Source organism: Callorhinus ursinus, unplaced genomic scaffold (assembly GCF_003265705.2).
Source record: "Callorhinus ursinus isolate GAN/ISIS: 27379988/994484 unplaced genomic scaffold, GSC_fseal_2.0 scaffold1, whole genome shotgun sequence".
NCBI classification, from domain to species: domain Eukaryota; kingdom Metazoa; phylum Chordata; class Mammalia; order Carnivora; family Otariidae; genus Callorhinus; species Callorhinus ursinus.
The window spans coordinates 134,171,852-134,193,143 of record NW_027397063.1 but is presented as its reverse complement, the minus strand read 5'-3'; the positions used below and the strand labels follow the sequence as shown (position 1 = coordinate 134,193,143).

General features: G+C 37.8%; 1 protein-coding gene across 9 annotated transcripts in view; it reads right to left on the bottom strand.

Moving 5' to 3' along the window:
- Positions 1–21,292, bottom strand: part of RBMS3 (RNA binding motif single stranded interacting protein 3) — a 1,359,336-nt gene that overhangs the window by 584,866 nt on the left and 753,178 nt on the right. For 7 of the 9 annotated variants that reach the window (XM_073901133.1, XM_073901139.1, XM_073901145.1 and 4 more), the window contains one exon: positions 5,374–5,531. In XM_073901133.1, coding sequence (XP_073757234.1) covers positions 5,374–5,531 — 158 coding nt within the window. The remainder of the gene's footprint in view (positions 1–5,373; positions 5,532–21,292) is intronic. The other 2 variants (XM_073901118.1, XM_025883316.2) reach the window with 1 other exon arrangement.

Genomic DNA, 21,292 nt, shown 5'->3' with positions numbered 1-21,292 from the left:
ACTACTATGATAAATGAGGCAGAGGAGAGAATTAGTGATATAGAAGACCAAATGATGGAAAATAAAGAAGCTGAGAAAAAGAGAGATAAACAACTACTGGATCATGAGGGCAGAATTCGAGAAATAAGCGATACCATAAATGAAACAACATTAGAATAATTGGGATCCCAGAAGAAGAAAGAGAGAGAGGGGCAGAAGGTATATTGGAGCAAATTATAACAGAGAACTTCCCTAATGTAGGGAAGGAAACAGGCATCAAAATCCAGGAGGCACAGAGAACCCCTCTCAAAATCAATAAAAATAGGTCAACACCTCGACATCTAATAGTAAAATTTACGAATCTCAGAGACAAAAAGAAGATCCTGAAAGCAGCTTGGGGGAAGAGATCTGTAACGAACAACGGTAGAAATATTAGATTGGCAACAGACCTATCCACAGAGACCTGGCAGGCCAGAAAGGACTGGCATGATATATTCAGGGCACTAAATGAGAAAAATATGCAGCCAAGAATACTATATCCAGCTAGGCTGTCATTGAAAATAGAAGGAGAGATAAAAAGCATCCAGGACAAACAAAAACTAAAGGAATTTGCAAACACAAAACCATCTCTACAAGAAATATTGAAAGGGGTCCTCTAAGCAAACAGAGAGCCTAAAAGCAGCAAAGAGCAGAAACGAACACAGACAATATACAGTAACAGTCACCTTACAAGCAATACAATGGCACTAAATTCATATCTTTCAGTAGTTACTCTGAACGTAAATGGGCTAAATGCCCCAATCAAAAGACACAGGCTATCAGACTGGATTAAAAAACAAGACCCAAGGATATGCTGTCTGCAAGAGATTCATTTTAGACCCAAAGACACCCCCACATTGAAAGTGAGGGGGTGGAAAACCTTTTCCCATGCTAATGGACACCAAAAGAAAGCTGGGGTGGCAATCCTTATATCAGACAAATTAGATTTTAAAACAAAGACTGTAATAAGAGATGAGGAAGGACACTATATCCTACTTAAAGGGTCTATCCAACAAGAAGATCTAACAATTGTAAATATCTATGCCCCTAACATGGGAGCTGCCAATTAATAACAAAAGCAAAGAAACACATCGACAACAATATAATAATAGTGGGGGACTTTAACACCCCCCTGACTGAAATGGACAGATCATCTAAGCAAAAGATCAACAAGGAAATAAAGACTTTAAATGACACACTGGACCAGATGGACTTCACAGATATATTCAGAACATTCCATCCCAAAGCAAGAAAACACATTCTTCTCTAGTGCCCATGAAACATTCTCCAGAAGAGATCACATCCTAGGTCACAAATCAGGTCTCAACTGGTACCAAAAGATTGGGATCACTCCCTGCATATTTTGAGACCACAGTGCTTTGAAACTAGAACTCAATCACAAGAGGAAAGTCAGAAAGAACTCAAATACATGGAGGCTAAAGAGCATTCTACTAATGAATGAATGGGTCAATCAGGAAATTAAAGAAGAATTTTAAAAAATTCATGGAAACTAATGAAAATGAAAACACAACTGTTCAAAATCTTTGAGATACAGCAAAGGCAGTCCTAAGAGGAAAGTATATAGCAATAGAAGCCTTTCTCAAGAAACAAGAAAGGTCTCAAATACACAACCTCACCCTACACTTGAAGGAGCTGGAGAAAGAACAGCAAATAAAGCCTAAACCCAGCAGGAGAAGAGAAATAATAAAGATCAGAGCAGAAATCAATGAACTAGAAACCAAAAGAACAGTAGAACAGATCAACAAAACTAGGAGCTGGTTCTTTGAAAGAATTAACAAGATTGATAAACCCCTGGCCAGACTTATCAAAAAGAAAAGAGAAAGGACCCAAATCAACAAAATCATGAATGAAAGAGGAGAGATCACAACCAACACCAAAGAAATACAAACAATTATAAGAACCTATTATGAGCAACTCTATGCCAGCAAATTAGATAACCCGGAAGAAATGGATGCATCCCTAGAGATGTATCAACTACCAAAACTGAACCAGGAAGAAATAGAAAACCTGAACAGACCTATAACCACTGAGGAAATTGAAGCAGTCATCAAAAATCTCCCAACAAAAAAGAGCCCAGGGCCAGACGGCTTCTTCTACCAAACATTTAAAGAAGAATTAATACCTGTTCTTCTGAAACTGTTCCAAAAAATAGAAATGGGAGGAAAACTTCCAAACTCGTTTTATGAGGGCACCATTACCTTGATCCCAAAACCAGACAAAGACCCCAACAAAAAGGAGAATTACAGACCAATATCCTTGATGAAATTCTCACCAAAATACTAGCCAACAGGATCCAACAGTACATTAAAAGGATTATTCACCATGACCAAGTGGGATTTATCCTTGGGCTGCAAGCCTGGTTCAACATCTGCAAATCAATCAACGTGATACAATACATTAATAAAAGAAAGAACAAGAATCATATGATCCTCTCAATAATGCAGAAAAAGCATTTGACAAAGTACAGCATCGTTTCTTGATCAAAACTCTTCAGAGTATACGGATAGAGGGTACATACCTCAATATCATAAAAGCCATCTATGAAAACCCCACAGTCTATATCATTCTCAATGGGGAAAAGCTGAGAGCTTTCCCCCTAAGGTCAGGAACGCGGCAGGGATGTCCACTATCACCACTGCTATTCAACATAGTATTAGAAGTCCTAGCCACAGCAGTCAGACAACAGAAAGAAATAAAAGGCATCTGAATCGGCAAAGAAGAAATCAAACTCTCACTCTTTTAGATGATATGATACTTTATGTGGAAAACCCGAAAGACTCCACCCCAAAACTGCTAGAACTCATACAGGAATTCAGTAAAGTGGCAGGATATAAAATCAATGCACAGAAATAAGTCACATTCCTATAGGCCAACAACAAGACAGAAGAAAGAGAAATTAAGGAGTCGATCCCATTTACAATGGCACCCAAAACCATAAGATACCTAGGAATAAATCTAACCAAAGAGGCAAAGAATCTGTACTCAGAAAACTATAGAATACTCATGAAAGAAATTGAGGAAGGCACAAAGAAATGGAGAAACGTTCCATGCTCATGGATTGGAAGAACAAACATTGTGAAGATGTCAATGCTACCTAGAGCAATCTACACATTCAATGCAATCCCCATCAAAATACCATCCACTTTTTTCGAAGAAATGGAACAAATAATCCTAAAATTTGTATGGAATCAGAAAAGACCCCAAATAGCCAGAAGAATGTTGATAAAAGCAAAGCTGGTGGCATCACAATTCCGGACTTCAAGCTCTATTACAAAGCTGTAATCCTAAGATAAAATTTAAAATGCCCTTACTTCTAGAGCTTGCTGGCTCCTGTAATGGAAATACTCCCACCATGGCTGATTTCAAGCCACTGAGTCTAGAACACACCACACATGGAATTCTTGAATATTTAACAGTTGATCCTAATACACCAGTCAGAGGCAGCTCTCACACCACTGGTAGTACAGGGACACCTAGAAATGATCAAAGTCAACTCACTCTTTTAGAAGAGGAAACTGAGGCTCAAAGAGAGTAAATTATTTGCCTCAAAATCACACACGGTGGCTGAGTGGGTTTTAATGCACAAGATTCTACCTCAACTACCTTTATAAACTATCTTCATAAATTTTATGAAGTAAAATTCACAAACTTTAGAAATAGTCAGTGGTTTCCGTATTATTGAAGAGAGAAGTGCTCCTTCTCCAAAACCAGCAGCAACTATACCAGAGAGCCTGTTAGAAATGAATATTCGTGGTCTCCACCCCAGGCCTGGTGAATCATTATCTCTTGGGCCCAGAAATCTGTGCTTCAACAAGTTCTCTGAGTGTTATAGAGCAAAGAGAAAATATCTTCCTTAAGCCAATCAATATTTTTTATAAGTGAGATTCTAATATGAGTCAGAGACAATAGCTACCCTTTTTCCTATCAGCATCCATTAAGAGATACTTCTCCTGAAGCTTTTAACATAAAGTCCACAATCTTTCACATTTTTAAAAGTCCTTACTTTTCAAAATAGTTTAGGTTTTTCTAACAACAACAGGAAAAAGTTGAGTTATTTACTTTCCAAGTCCAACCCCAACCTTTCCCGACCAAAACCTAACATATTTATATGTCTTAGCCCTGGCACATTCCTTTTGTTTAAATTACTGCTTTTAAGTAAATATTTATTTTTCCAAGTCTTGCCCTAACTCCTTCACAAATCAAGTAGTCAATGGCAACAGCCCCCCTCCCCAACCACTGTAATCCACATATAATCACATATATTGCTTTGTCAATTGATTATAGAGTTATGTATTTGGGTTTTGGTTTATCAGTCACTTCCTGGTGTTTTGATATTTGTTCCCAATCTTAAAATCCAGAACAAAGACAAATAAATACTCTTCACTTTGTTTTCCTCTTTCAATATTTTAGAGGTTGGAAAATTTACAAAATAAATATCCTTTCAACCTTCTTGTGAAAGCATTGCAAAAGAGAAGAAGAAAAATTGAGTAATTGTTTCCCCAAATTTAAAAATACCCAGCTAAGGCATATTCAAATGACAAATAGCTGTACTGATATTACTTTAAAAATAATCAGACAGCAATCTAAGAATACAGGTCCATGGGTCTTAATTCATTATCCATTATTAATTTCATTTGGAGGGCAAAGCTAAATATGTTTATTCTATTTGCACAGAAATAAGAGAGTCAATAACCTAAGTGTTGGTAGATAAGAGATTAACAAAAACATTTCCGAAGGGCGTTTCATCACTACCACATTTCCTCACAAATCCAAAACTACTTGCTGAGTATGGTTCTTGGCCTTGGTGGGAAATAGCTTCACTGGAGGTGGAAGGAGATGTTTTCAAGGAAAGCAGAGTATTAGTTTTATAATTCCCCAACTACCTGGTCCTGGATGAACTTCTATTTACCAAGAACTGGCCAGAAAAACTTGGCAACACGGGAGGTCACCATCCTGAAACCTACCACTTCGAAGTTTTTGAGATTCCCTTCGCTAACACTTCTCCAAAAAAAGCAGCTATCTTTATGAGATTCATCACTGATTCTGCCAGCCACATTGGGTTCGAAGACCCAACTAATGTTTGCTCACCGTCCTTCTGGTCAATACCTGCATATCTGCCCGTAGTCCCAGGTAGGCCCCCCAAACAAAAAGTCCACAAATCCCATTTGCTAACTTAAGCTGGACTTAGATCTCAAACTTGAGTCCCATTTCGCAGAGTTTTTCTCACGAGGCACCAATAAAGGGGTATACTGAGGGCAAACCCAAGTCCTGTGTGGCTGGAGTGCACAGAGGGCAACGTGGGGGTGAGGAACGGGGGAGCAGAGGGACACTTACGGTTGGCACAGCTTGATTAGGTCCTGGTCAGTGGTGCCTGGTGGAAGGCCTCGGATGTACAGGTTGGTTTTACTCAACTGTTCCCCGCTGCTGTTGCTGGTGCTGTTTGTGCTGGGGCTGGGAGGAGCCATGGGGTGGGGAGCTGGTGCATAGGACTGCTGGAAACAGAAAAGGCTGTTACTGCAAAAACAAAGCCAGCACGCATTCACAGGCCAGCAGCGCAACGCACCTCGAAAGCAAGGCAAGCTTCCCGGCCTCTCTGACCCACACATGCACACACATCTTTATATCCCCACCCTGCGTACTTCTGAGAACATCACTTGCTCCCCCCACCCCGGACCTGCATTTGGATCGGTGTACGTTGGCCGTAAGTGGGACAAAAAGAAGTTCGCAGGTGCTCCCAACAGTGGTGTATGGCTTCTGAGCTAGTCCGCTGGGATTTTCCATAGGCCTGTAAAGTAGCACGGTACCTCCCTCCCTGTTAGAACCATAGTTCATTCACTCTTAGCACCAAAGCCCTGCTCCTAGTTCGCTTCAGCAGCCACACATCTTTGCCTTTGTCTCTACTCCTTGTTCCCTCCTTCTCTCCAGCAAAACAAAACACGGAATGACACACTTCCTCCTATTATTGTCTTCACCATCACTCTCCAACATAATTCCTGATGCACAGAAATCACTGTATAAATAGTGAACCTATGAATGATCGACCGGATGGATGAATCTATCTTACCTCTTTCTCCCACTCCCAAAGCTGCTACTTCATGGTGAATGCCCTTTGTTTGTAATACGGAGCCACAAATCTCTCACTACAGTCAAGATTCCCTTTCAATTATTCTAGGGTCTCAATCTAGGTAGCACTCCAGCTTGGAGGGGATAATTCTTTGTTGTGGGGCCCTTCATGATCATTCCATTGTACAGCCTCCATTGTTCATTGCAGGATGGTAATGGCATTCTTTTTTTTTTAAAGATTTTATTTATTTATTTGAGAGAGAGAGAATGAGAGATAGAGAGCAGGAGAGGAAGGAGGGTCAGAGGGAGAAGCAGACTCCCCACCGAGCAGGGAGTCCGATGCGGGACTCGATCCCGGGACTCCAGGATCATGACCTGAGCCGAAGGCAGTCGCTTAACCAACTGAGCCACCCAGGCGCCCAGCAGGATGGTAATGGCATTCTTGTCCTTTACCCATCAGATTCTAGTAGCACCCATCGTCCAGCTGTGACAACCAAAAAGGTCTCTGCACACTGTCAAGTGTCCTCTGAAGGGGGAGTGGGGATCTCCCCCAGTAGAGAACTACTGCTCTAACCTGTCAAACTATTTTATAAGAAAATAAAAAGATAGAATGACCCCCAGCAACTCGAGGGTCTTTATAACTATATATGCCAGAATTAGTAGATATATTACTCATTATACATTATTTCTTTGTCCCATAGGCAAATCTTCAGAAGTTCTAAAATTACACTGACTAATCTGGGTTTGCGTCCTGCTGTGCTCTTACCGGCTGTGTGACCTTTGGATGGTGTCTTAACCTCTCGGAGACTCAACATTCTCATTAATATGAGGAGGATAAAAATAGTACTCTCAATAGTATGTCACAGGGTGTCTATGAAAACTCAATGAGCTAATGTAAACAAAATGATTCCTGGAAATTAGTAAGTTAATAAATGTTAGCAATAACAAAAATGTAAGAATAATATCAATATTAATGATAATGATGATAATATTTGTAGTTCTTACTTGTCTTGCCAGTGATATTAGTCTATATAACTATCCCAGATATACTCAATCATAACCTACAATGTTACCTAAAGGCACGATGAACACATTTATCAAAATTCCAGTGGGGAAAGTTTTAGCCATGTTTTAACCTGAAGACACGTTAGCTGTTTTATCAGGAGTGGGAGATATGTACTTACCAAACAGCAAGTAGGTGCTTAATAAATACTTAGGCTATACTGTGTACAATAAATAACTGAATGAATGCAACCCTTAGCCCATAGCAAGAAGAGGCCAAGTTTTAGCAGTATCCAGCCTTGTCTCTTGTTATAATAGTCTGTTTTATACCTTCCAGAATTATCAGATTTGCCCCAGTCAATATTTCCAAACTTTGGAACATTCCAAACATTGCTGTAGGACAATGCCTCTTAGACACAGTGTGCCAAATGAAACTCACAATCTCTGCCTTCTCATCTCCCAATTCTCCACCCCAGCCACCCAGCACAACGACCCCATTTCTTTCCGTGTTGCTGACATTCATCAACCCCTGTGCTAGAAGCCTCAGTATTAGCTTCATCTGTTCCTTAATTCTAAATCTCAAAATAAAGTCAGCTACCAAAATCTCTGAGGGGTTGATAGAAGCTTCCATGTCTCTGAATTCCCACTGCTTCCAAGGTCAGGGTCTCGTCCACCTTGCAGATGCACCAGCTCTACCATCTGAAACCTTTTCCCTCTTGCTCTCCTCTTAGGGAGGAAAGTGAGGGAGAGCATAAGACAGAGTGACCACATGCAAACACAAACTAGTCAAGACTGTCCTGGGCAGTTTCTTTAAGGAATGGGGAGGGGGAGGACAACAGACATGACAGGAGCAAAACCCAGAGCCTCCTCCTTTGAAATAAACATTTCCTCAACCATTTCTTAGGTATTACCTCATTTGTTACCAACATTTATAATGTGGAATTTTACGACAAATTATGCAGGAGAATACTTTCTGTCCCCAATGTTTGAACAAAATGAAATACATCCATTGCCTTTTGGAATTTAATATCTGCATAAAGCAGCATGAAGTTTCTTGGGCTTGCATGAAAAACTATTCCTCCTTGAACTACGAATTCTGTTTCAGGGCGCCTGAGTGGCTCAGTCAGTTAAGCATCCGACTCTTGATTTCTGCTCAGGTCATGATCTCAGGGTTGTGAGATTGAGCCCCAGGTAGTACTCCATGCTCAGCCCAGAGTCTGCTTGTCCTTCCCCTCTGCTTCATCCCCCTCCCCTGCCCCACGTGTGCATGCTCTCTCTCTCTCAAATAAATAAAATCTTAGAAAAAGAAAAAATTCTGTTTTGCTCCTTGCACGCCCCATGACACTTAAGCTCTATCTCTTTACAAGTCCTGAACTTAGTAGGTGTTCAACACATCCTTGCTAAAGTAGCATCCTGGTCTCTGTATCTCCCAATGGGACAGATTATTTCTTTTATTTCCATTATGTACTTTATTTTTTTTTTAATTTCCCAGGGCTTTGTAAAAGCTGTTTGTTACTACTTTCACCTCCCCTCTCTCCAAATTCTTTGAATTCCATTCTGTACTCAGGCTTCTTTGAAAATGAGGCTTTGTTTAAAGCAGTTTTTCCTACTGCATAGCTTTTAAAACTACCAGGAAGCCAAAAAAAAAAAAAAAAGTCTTCAGCTTTATGTATCATAGATCTGATGGACCAGCACAGACTGAGTCCTTGATTGATCAAATAAGAAAGCATCCTCTACAGGATGTTCAATGTGTGTTTACTTACTTCTCCCCCACCACCCTCCAAGGGTCTTTACAAGCATTTCCACAGCCAGAATACCATTTAGTAAATTACATGGTGCCTAAATATGCCCTCCAAAGTGCCCGATGTATTCACTAGGATAAAATAAATAAATAAACAAAACAGTCAAAAGCACGTCGAAGTTGTGAGGACCATAGGGAAATTGTATGCATGGAAATGCAGTATGTAATTTATAAATAGAGATAATAGCACCAGACTGTTGTGGAGAAATGATGTATTTCAAAAGCCGGTTGAAAAAAAATACACAGTCAAAAGTGGTTTTCCATATCATATTCTTGTTTGTGAGTTCTAGAAGTTCTGCGGAAAGAGGTAGACTTTTCCAGTGTTACTGAGCCAAATCAACACACAGATTTTAAGACCCAGTGCCCATCTCTCCCTAAATTTCATTTATCCTTTGATGATATACTGAATGATTCAGGTAGCGGTCTGCATTGTAAATCATTCTTTGGTGTTAAGAATTATAAATCCCCCCCCCAACTTTCCAAACATATATCCTTTCATCAACAAAACATTGGCAGAAGGTTCCCGGAATGTCTGACAAATGCAAAGGCCTAAATGAATTAATTGGTGAAAAGCAAAAAGCAATGTTGTATGCCCTGGTGCCAAAGACAAATGACCAAACTACAGCATCTCAAAAAAAAAAAAAAAAAAAAGAGCAATCATCTTTAGAGGTTAATGGGTCACAGCAACCACTTTCCTAATTAAAAGTGGCTCTGATTCCTTTCTCAATTCTTTTGTCTTTAGATGGAGTTGGGATTTTATCATCGATTAGCTTTTAAAGCATTTTGAGGCACTAAGGAAGACATTTTAAAATGTTAGTAAAAAAAAGAATTTATTTTCCCTCAGATAAAACTGACTTTGCTATATTGCTCAAAGTCACATTTTATAAATCCTATTTAGGAGCAGTGACTTACAGAGGGGGTTACTGAGCATTGTAATGCTGCACTATGGCAGGGCAGGGAGTTGCTATGAATTTGCAGTGTCAGCTTGGCTAAAACCAGTCAAAAGGGCACATTTTCAGAAGAGGGTCTTCAGATGGCACTCAACTGAAGGAGCGAGATCGCATTTCTCCTGAACCTGCACATGCTTGGCAAGTACGCAGATTTCCCTCAAATGTTTATTCAGAGTGGCGTGGCTGGGAGGGTCTGTTAGGTGTCACAGGATGGGGGTGAAAGCCCTCCGAACCACATGTTGGGGCTGCCCCATTAGTGGATCAGTACCAGTGTCCTCTTTGGGAAATTAAATAAAATGTCTTGACATGCATTTTGGAAGATAATGATTCTAATAATCACAGGTAGCATTGGTGGTGTGCTTCCTAAGCATTTTTATGTAACAGCCCAATGAGGCAAATAATACTCTTCTCATTCACAAATGGGAAAACGGAAGGGCAAAACGGGCAGATGACCTTCTGAAGGTCACGCAGCCGGAGCCCCAACTTGTACCTAGGAAGGTGGACTCCAGAAGACACGCAGTCCCCCCTCCACACTCTAGAACGTCATGTACTAATGACATGGGCACCAAAAACATAAACGGCTTTCCGACCGTGAACTCTGGAGGATGACACTGAGGCTCTGGTGCATCCAAGTACAAGGAGGAGACAAAGTAGGGTGAGGATAAACAGCAGACAGCCAAAATGGGGGTTAATAATAAGCCTTTTCCTCTATCGGAATTTAAATGAAGTCCATTTTAAAACTTAATTTCAAAGGGCAAGTGACCATCAGAAGCAAACTTGTTATGAGTTTTTCAAATAATGTCAAACAAGTGGGTTCATTTGTCAAGATTCATGGTGTGTTATTTGATAACAGGAAAATGAACTGGCTTGTAGATCATCCTAAACAGCTGGTTCATTTAGTGTGCTTTGTTAATATGCCTCATTTTTCAAGTTTGAAAAGTGAATCAACTGGGTCCTCCTACATTCTTATAAAATGTTTGATTTGTGTGTGTAGGTCTGGAGGGAGGTTCATTGTGTTTTTAACCCCTAAGTATTTTGGAGGATTTACCAATTTATAGATATGAAAGATATGACTTATAGTTTTGTTTGTTTTTCCTCTTTTTGCGTTTTAGCAGAAAGCAGTTGATATATCCAATAAGTGCTGCTCACATATCAATAGGGTAGAGCAAATCATTAAAAACCATCTTTTGTACAGTATCAAACCTATTAGATGAAAAAAAAAGCAGGGCTGTAATACACACCTACTAGCTAGCTCCTTTTAAACCGGAGTTCTCAAACTGGTCACTATTGACATTTTGGACAAGATAATCCTTTGTTGTGGGGGGCTGCCCTGTGCACTGAAGGACAGCACCCCTGTCCTTTACTACTAGATGACAGGTGCACTACCCTCCCCCCAAGTTGTGGTCAGCAAAAATATTTCCAGATATTTTCAAATGCTCCTACTTGATAATCACTGCCTTTAACAGATCCAACCCCTCTCCTTGAAGAACTAATACCAATACAGTACCCCTCATGGAATAATAATAGTAACTCAATGGCCAAAAACCCACTTCGTTGAAAAACCCCCCCACCCACCAAAGTTCAACTTCTTACCCCCAAGTAGATATGGTATTCACCTCCCTGTGCCTCTACAGTCCGTAACTAAGACGTTGGTATGCCAAATATCATCTGCAGCAGACTAGGTTTGAAACATACTTCTTCCTCTTATTGAAAACATAACTCTTTTACAAAGAGAATTTTAAATATTTTTTGCATGCAATTCCCCTTGGCTGGGAATCACAGGGCTTCGATGCCAAAGTGCAGTCAATTCTATTCCCGGCATCTGGTTGCTGGCAGGATCCTGAAGCAGTTGGTCTGGTGGTTTTTTGGAGTAGTCTTGGACTCCATCACACAGCAGTCTGTTCTGCTGATGGTCTCCCCAATTTGTTTTTATTCATCTCCAGTGCAATAGAATTTGTACTCTTTTATCCACTCAAGGGTAAAGCCCTGGATAAAGTCTCCCATGGGACTGACATGCCAAGTCTTTTACTATCCAAAAATGAATACAAATCACATTCCTGTCTTAAATCATACATTATTTAGCCTGCACGTACACATGCAATCCATTGCTCGGTGGATAACACTGCTGCAAGCTATTGAATTCCTTTCCCAGACAGTATAATTTCCACATAACCTTGCTTCTGCAGACCACTCCTCTAGTGTGAACACAACATGAACAAGTAGACATGGCAAGAACTGTAGCAGTCACTGGAGTGCCTATAATAGCTTCGAATGAGGGTGTGTACAAATATTGTCCATGCGAGCAAGAATAAATGCAGCTAAATGAATGTCTAAGGCAAGATGTGCGATTTTAGCCATGGTTGCATGAACCACATATATGCTAGCTTTGCAATTTTATGCTAGGCAATTGTCTCTCCATGATCTAGAATACGACTATAGAAAACAATTGTTTCAATTACACCTTTTATAATAGAGTTTGGTGAAAACCTGCACTACTTCTCTTTTCCTACCCACAGATCAGATACGGAAATGAGCAATAAAGGATAAGACTCCTCACAAAAGGCAATCACTTGCACATTCTCTGTCAATGGTCTTGGTAACAGCCACTGTCAACAGTGGTAACCTGGTGTTTAAGAGCTCCACATTGCCCTCTGGGAATCCTGCTCGACCACTAACTAGGCACTTAAACCTCTAGTCACGAGTAAAATAGGAATTGCGATGATCTCACCTCATAAGACTGCTGTGAGGCTTTAGTATAAAAATTACATATAAAGTATTTAGCACAGTTCCTGGCAGAGTCAATACTCAATAAATACTTGTTGATCTTATTATTTTCGTCAGCATCATCATGATGCAGATCCTTAAAAGAAACACTACTCTCTCAATCCCAGTTGGAGTATGTACCTTTAAAGGGGAGCTACAAGAGTCAATTGTTTATTTTTTAAGCATGGGATCCACTATTCTTGGGATGAAACTCTGTCACTAGAACTGTGGTTTGTCATTTTCATCAAGAATCAAAAAGTAATAACTGAGCACTGATGAAACAATCATTGTGGATTGAATGACTAATTAGTTTCAAGGTACTTACAAATCACTAGTGAGGTTTTATTAAAATTCTGTTAGGATGAGATTCACTTTTGCAGTAAATATTAGTTTTTAAAAACCTCAGCAGATTGCATAATCACACATTGCTCTGTGCTATTTACAAATAGGATTAATCTAAAGTCATTGAATTCCATTCAGAGGTTTGGATATTAAATGACATTTTAAAATTCATGTCATTTAAAATTCAATTTAAAATGACATTTTAAAATTCAACAATTTAAAATTCTTGGAAACACAAGTAAACTAGTTATTGTTCCTTTCAAGGACCTATAATAAACTATTTCCTTTAACGAATTTACAAGCTAGAGAAGAGCGTCTGCTATAAGTGATGGCAATGGCCTTTTATAAAGATTGCTCAGTTCTCCAAATGCCGATGACATCTGGCCTTTGCTCCCATCCATCTTTCAATTTGGCCAACTCTTGATCTCTTTAAGGAAAAATAAGCAAAATTAAAATACATTTCAAAATTTGAGGAACTTAGGGCTTTCATTTAAAGTTCAAGTCTACACTTACAAAATAACCCCAACAGCTCATGATTCCAATATTAATAAGGATTGAGTCCTCATGCAAAGAAAAAAAAAAGAGCCATGATTGGTACCCAAGGTAGAGATTACAATGTCATCTATGCTACAAGCAGTAATTGTTAGAATTCCCCAGAAATATCAAAAGTGACTATAATCCCAGGATAGGACCTCTGTTCTATTTGTCCCAGGTATATCTCAGAGATCAACTCAAATACTTGCTTTTGTAGTGGGCTAGAATCTCTGGGAAAGACTGAAAACCCAGAACAGGTCACCATAACTGCTCTGGGAGAGCCAACGGTCAGCATCTCAATTCCAAATGCAATCAGAGATAAAGATGAGATCTTACAAAGAGTCAAACAATTACACTTGAGTCACATTCTTATACCTTATAAGATATGTTTATTTTATTATTTTTAGTTTTTTCCCCATAATCTCTATTTTGACTCTTTTCCTATTTTTTTAATATTCTATGTTTCCTAATCCAATAATCTGTTTCCCTAAAACTACAATCAGTAATATTATCAACAATTAGTTACCCTAGCTTTATTATGTATGCCATCCTAAATAGAATGAAGACCAGTAGATGCAGCTTACAGGGTACCACTATAAGATATGTTGCCCTAGTACCCTATTGCAACTAAATGAACACTTTCAAAGTTTTCTTCTTTAGCCATGAAAACAAATTTAATGAGCCATTTCCACTGCACTGACTAATTTCCACATTAACCAATCATATTCCTGACTTGGTTACTAGTAGCTAACGGGTGATAGAAATGAAGCATTTTGGGGGCACCTGGGTGGCTCAGATGGTTAAGCATCTGCCTTCGGCTCGGGTCATGATCCCAGGGTTCTGGGATTGAGTCCCGCATCGGGCTCCCTGCTAGGCGGGGGGCCTGCTTCTCCCTCTGCCTCTGCCTCTCTCTCTCTCTCTCTGACTCTCATGAATAAATAAATAAAAACATTAAAAAAAAACTTTAAAAAAAAAAGAAATGAAGCATTTTGTTTCAAGTCATGTATAACAAAAATTACTACCAATAATAGAAGGCAAATCAGAACACCAAATGGTTTTAAGACTTTTTTGATACACTAAATGATTCAGTCCAATTAGATAAGAATTTACTTTTTCTGAAAGTAAATCTATGTTGACTTAGGAGCAATGCAATAATAATAATAGCATAAAGAACAAGTGCAGTAAAATGTGATTTTTTTTATCGAGGCTTTCATTCCACATCCATAATGTCTCTCCAGCCCCTATCTAACCCTGACTTGCTCTATTTCCCAGTGCTTGTCCACCTCTCTTGACACACCACGGTGACATCTGAATTTATACCTTATTTTGTCTTCCTTCCTTTACTTAGAATGTCTGTGCTGCATTCTTATGCCTTTTTCTAGGGTGACTCTAAAGTGTATCTTACAAACTGGGGTACTTTTAAGAGCAAAAGAGGGAGTCATTGATAATTATATCGGGACACAAGGTATAAATGGAGACTGTCCAAAGAAACTTGGAACATATGGCATCCTATGATTATTTTCTATTTGTCTAAATCTCGCGCATTCCTCTAGAGTCACCTAAAGTTTAACCCCATATCATAGCATTATCCTTTTATTACTTTAGACCTATTTCATTTATCCCTCTTTTTTGGTTCCTAGTAATTAAATATTCACAAAAGGTTATAAAATAATTAATAAGAGTAGCAATGATTAATATTCATTGAACATACACTATATGCCAGGCATTGTTCTAAGAATTTTATATTGATTTATTTAGATGATCTCAGGACTTTGGGAGGTAGCTATTATTACTACCCCCATAATGAAGATGAGAATACAGAGATGTGAAGAGTTTAAATGACTCTTTGAGGCTGTTCAGTTACTCTGTGACAAATTCAGAACCTGAAGTGAGGCAGTTTTCACTCCAGTTAATTCCAGATTTAATTGTAAATATGTGCAGTCCAAGATGGTAGCCACTAGTTATATGTAGCTATTTAAATTTAAATATAATTGATATAAATAATTAATTAAAATTAAAAAGTTCAGTTCCTCAGTCACACTAGCCCTGTTTCAAATGTTCAAAACCACATGCCTACTAACTGCTACATTGGACTGGAAGACATAGAACATTTGCACCATCACATAAAGTTCTACTGAACAGAACTGATATAGACCATTCTTACAGATACAAGGTATCATCTCTCCAGATTATACTACACAACTGCAGTACCCAATGTGCTGAGCAAAATAATGGTCACAATCTCTATGCTGTTACCCATAGGGTTTTTTTTAAGTGCAATTAATCTCCTTTCAGTAGAGACCATATTTAAGTTTTTTTCTCCTTCAGGAGTGGGTCTAGATTTTGGCATATAAAATCTCTCTTCCAACTGATACCTCCCTTAGCCAAAAGTGGAAATTATTAAAAGCTATATCCAGAGAGTAAAATATAATCTGTAAGAAACACAAGATGTATTTTATTTGTTTTTAACCAAAACCAAAGTTTCATCTATTTTAAAATTTCTTAATACCAAGAAAGAAGAGCAACAGAGATAAACTGCTGGTACAGAATAAATGTCTCTGTCTTTGGCAGGCAAGCTTCTGGGCCAAGGAAGCTCTGCATTTTCAGTACATCATCTACTTTACCTGCATATCCCAAAAGAAGGGCACCCTTACTCCCCACCTATTATATGCTATTCTACCAATCTTACTTCCCTCTAAACTGAACCAAGGAAAGAAAGGAGAATGCTTTCTTACAGGGAACTACAGAGGCAAGTCAGCAAATTCATAATAACCTATATTCCATGACATAAAATAGTTATGTTGTTTTATTAGCCAATTCATTCATATTTTATTGATGTAGCAAAATTAAATGCAAACAGAACCTACGCTTCAAAAGTGCTAAATCTAAGAAATTTGGACTATAAAACACAATAATTTCCTCAAGAAGACAATGTTGGAACACAGATCAAAAATGCAACAGCAATTAATACATGCAAAATAATTGCTTCATTATAAAAACTGGAAGGAACACTTGCACAGATAATTTTCTATGAATGTATTTTCAACATTTATTGTGTTTTGGGCCATGAGATGATAACTATGAGAATAAATTAATGCTCAAGTTCAACAAAAAGTGATCTGATAATAAAATGAATATTAGGCATTTTGTATTATTAACATCTTTATTAAAATTTTTAAATCAGAAAGTTATATTTTTACCTTGAAACTTTTATTTCTCATATTTGTAAACCTGTATGAAGTCTCCTATTTTCAGTATACTTTAAGTCAATCTGCCTTGTAACTTAAAGAATATTCAAAATAGTATAGACACATCTAATTTGTTCTAAGATTACTGGATATACTTTTTGCCCAGTGATATTCTCCATAATCAAGGCAACAAACTATCTCTAATAAGACAGTACTGCTTTTCCTTTTCCAAATTATTCCTGTTCTTTTTAAACAAGAGACTGACACTTCAGAGACTGGCAAATAAAGGGCATTTGCTTCTGATTGGTAGACTCTCCAAAGGCTCAAGAAGAAGGATATATTATTATTATCATTGTTATTATTATTGCATAGTACTAAGAGCATAAATGCTGAAGCCACACCACCCAAGTTCAAATTCTGCTTTACCACTTATTGTCTGTATGGCCTTGGGCAAATTACCTAAATTCTTCTGCCTCAGTCTCCTCATCTGTGAAACTGGGGATAATAACTACCTTCAAAGATTGTTAGACATTTCAAATGAATGATTATGTATAAAGCAATGAGAATAAAGCCAGGAACACAATAAACCCTCTATGGGTGCTTGCTATTATTATTACATAAATCCTAAAGCATTTTACAATACCCATTGTTATACTGAGCAATAATGTTCCTTTGAGTAAGAGGAATATTGGTTGGTCTATTGAATGATCTAACAAACTCTGGTTTGCCTAGTGTAAAATCTTACAATCCAAAGTCCACTGATGCTTATTCAACTGAAATTCTCTAGATTAGAAATCAAGAAATGTCATTCTTCAATAGACTTTAGGCTCAGTTAGTGCTATTTTAGCTACTAATACTGATTGCCTTCAGATAAACTGATGAGAAGACTGTTAGAAGAATTTTTTAAGATAAATATAAACTTTCACAAGGGAAGTCATTCTTAGAATACATAAATTCTAGGAAAATATCTACAAATTGCGGAAGTACTCATTAAAATAAGATATATCTTATTGCCAGTGGAAAAAGCTTAGATCAGTTAAATAACACACTAACTACCAAATGTCCATGCACTTAACTGAAAGGACTTTTATATGCAGAAAATACGCTGTATTAATTCCATAGCTTCTAACTCTAAAAATAATTAGGTTTTTAAAAACTGTTGCCCTGCAAGGATATTTTGTAGGTAAACAATTACTTAAACTATTTATTTCAGTTTAATTATCTCCCTAATTTCTAGTAAGTTGTAGGATATGTGCCCTAGGGTAACTGTAACAGTCTATAGTATAAAAATTGAATAGTCATACATTTATACATTTCAAAGTGCTTATGACACATCTCCAATATTCCAGAAAATTATTTTATTTCACTTTTTTTCAGTTTGGAGAAGTCTATGTCTACTTCAGCAAACAGAGATAAAAGCTTTTTCAAAGGTATAATTACTAAAAGAGTTTTCCAAGAGTGACCATTCCCTTGCCTCCTCAAGAGAAGCCTCAGAGTTTGCTCTATTCAGTAGAAAGCAAATTGGTTGGAGAGGGGGATCAAAACAGAAAACTAACTGAGAATTACTGCTACTATTCCACTTCTGTGAGGAAACCACAAAAACAAAAGTTCCGATATATAACTTTGCTGATTTCTGAAATGTAAATACTCCTACAGGGTGGGTTTTAACCTACTAAGAGTCAAACAACTAGCTCACAAAATTTCTGAGAATTTAGTAACCAGCTCTCACATGCAGTACCAGCCACTTCTGGCACCCCATTATATCGGAAAATGGAAGTGACCATAGTTGAAATGCTATTTAATGGCCCAACATCCTAGAAGACATAAACAAAGGAAAGAGTTTATATGCCTGAGTAGGAAGGAACCTAGGAATACCCTATGAAAACTGAATATGAATTTCTTGGTATCTCTGTCTCAGCTGCTAGGCCCAGAGGACACCATGAGAGAGTACGTGGGTGGAATGTGCAAACCGATTTAGGAAATCTCCATGATCTAGTGGAGGAACGGTACAGGAAACAGAAGAACCTCCTGAAGAAAGATGGGACTCAAAGAGAACCTTTGTGTCCATTAGCCAACAGAAAAAGAAAAGTCACCCAAAAGAAAGTAACTCTATGTTGTCATTCCTTGAGGACAAACACTTAGGGTCTACTTTAAACTCTTTGAGGGCAGAACATGAACACCATGGATTTGATCACATCTTAAGTAGAATCAAAACAGAGGCAACCAAACATAAAAAACTAAACTATGACAGCATCCATCATTAAAGCAAAAAGCATAGCATGAACTACTAGAGTGATAAGAAAAGCTGCCTCCTTGAAATCATAGTATCAATAGTTTTATAAGCATTGTTTAATTTAGGAAATGGGTTAATTAACCGCTTGAGGAGTTAAATATTTTACCAAGCTAACTTTACATATTAAATTTTACATATATCTATGACAAAACACATATGTATCCCATCACCCTTTCTACTTATAGCCAATATCATACAGAACCCCAAATTTTGGCTGATAATGGGTAAACAACTTGTTCAAGTTTACAAAATCTGTACAGTGTAGCAAAGGCTAGACTTATAGCTCCTTATCGATTTGCAAATGGAGCAAATGTTTTTTTTGTTTGTTTGTTTCTATACATAGACTTCCTAAACCTGCTGGCTTTAAGAATTTCCATCCAGAATTTTGACTTGAAGGAGGGATCTAATTAAAGGAGAGCTATATTATACCAAAGAAAGATGAAAACCTTCTAATTTTCAGATAACCAATACAAATTTAATCCATACTACAACATGTGTAAAACAGAACTTAGAATTCATCATGTAAATTCGACAGTAACATAAAACTAAATATCATTATGAGAAAATATTTTAAAAGATAAAATATCCAGTGACAATTATTCCTTAAAGTCCTAAAGAAACAAAATTAGAGAAACAGCGGAGGCAGTTGACAGTAGCAGAGAGTTCTCAGTACATATAACTGCAGGATAGGAAACAAAGGAAAGAGAAATAGAGAAATTTGATATGCACCAAAATGTGGTCTATATTTACATCTATTAAAGTATAAGAGAACAGGGGTGCCTGGGTGGCTCAGTCAGTTAAGCATGTGACTCTCGACTTCGGCTCAGGTCATGATTTCAGGGCCGTGAGACCAAGCCCCACGTCAGACTCTTCACCCAGTGGAGATTCTCTCTCACTTCTCCTCTACCCCTCCCCACTGCTCTCTCTTTCTCTCTCAAACAACCAAACAAACAATAAAGTACAAGAGAACACAATGCTTCTGTTCAATGCTAATTCTTAAGAGATGTCTGTCTCTTTTATTGTAACCTATGCTCTTCATAATAAGTAAAGAACAACATAGTTTACTACTCAGAGTGATTATTTTAAGTATAGGAATAGAGAGAGTTGCAAAATGGTCAGATTTTATAATCAGTGTTCTCAGAGGTAATAAATGAAATTAATTTGCTTTCTTTTTCTTGTGGTTTCCAGAAATCAGTAATACTAGAGATAAAAACAAAATGAGAAAAAAGACTAATAACATAGAACTTTCTTTACCAGAGTGGTGACTTTTACTCAAATGAATTATGGTCTATCAGTAAACTCATATTTAAGACATTGTTTTTGGCATGGGGATATTATTTATCCAGTGAAAACAGGCATCTGCTGGTGTTATGCTCTGATTGCAACCATGGAAGATAAAGATTCCCAAAACATAGACTATATCACAGTGGTAGAACTCCTTCTTAATAGCCAATATTCCAATGTAGGCACAAAGAAGCATGAGATTCTAGCACAGCTACTTCTGGCACGAAGCACTGTTTGGAGGATTATAATATTCTAAAACGTTGACTGCCCACACACTCTGAGGTTGGCTAAGCTATGTGCAAAGGCACATTTCCTTTTATTTATTGGATTCCACTAGCCATTAATTTCAATCAGCACCAAGTCTTCTGGCAAAGACAGTTAACGTCATATATTAGCAATTTGAGACAGACAAACATACATCTTTAATCTCGGTCACTGTTTCTATTGTGGACACAGCTTTCAATCCTATGTGAAGACAAAGATAATGACCCCCTCCCCCCCAAAAAAAACACATGTTTTGCACTTGCTTTCTCTTGATTAGAAGGATGAAAATGGCACAAGTCAATGCGTTCCATTTACTTTGAGCTACTTACCTCACCCTGGCAGGTCATATAAAGATATCACTTGTTTATGAACTGAATGAAAATAAAGATTATGTTTGTAGCTGATATGTCAAATTCTTGTGACCAATCAATATCCCTATATCTTATCCCTACCTGATCTTACAGATTATTTGTTATTGAAGACACAGAGAAATTGGGAAAATTAAAAATTATCCCTGACCTTCCAAGTTTATTCATGATACACACTTAAATTTCGGTGGTTGGTCTTCCTGTGAACTAGAACACATCTTATTATATATTCCCTTATAAAACTGAATAAAAATATTTAGCATTTGTTTTGCTGGCAATGGAGTATTGATAGCTGACAGTCAATTCCTCTCCATTGGCAGTAATTCAAGATCCTTTGTGTACTTCTGAAAATAGCTTTCTGAATGAAACTAGTTATAATTCCTGAAACTCTCCAAATAGAA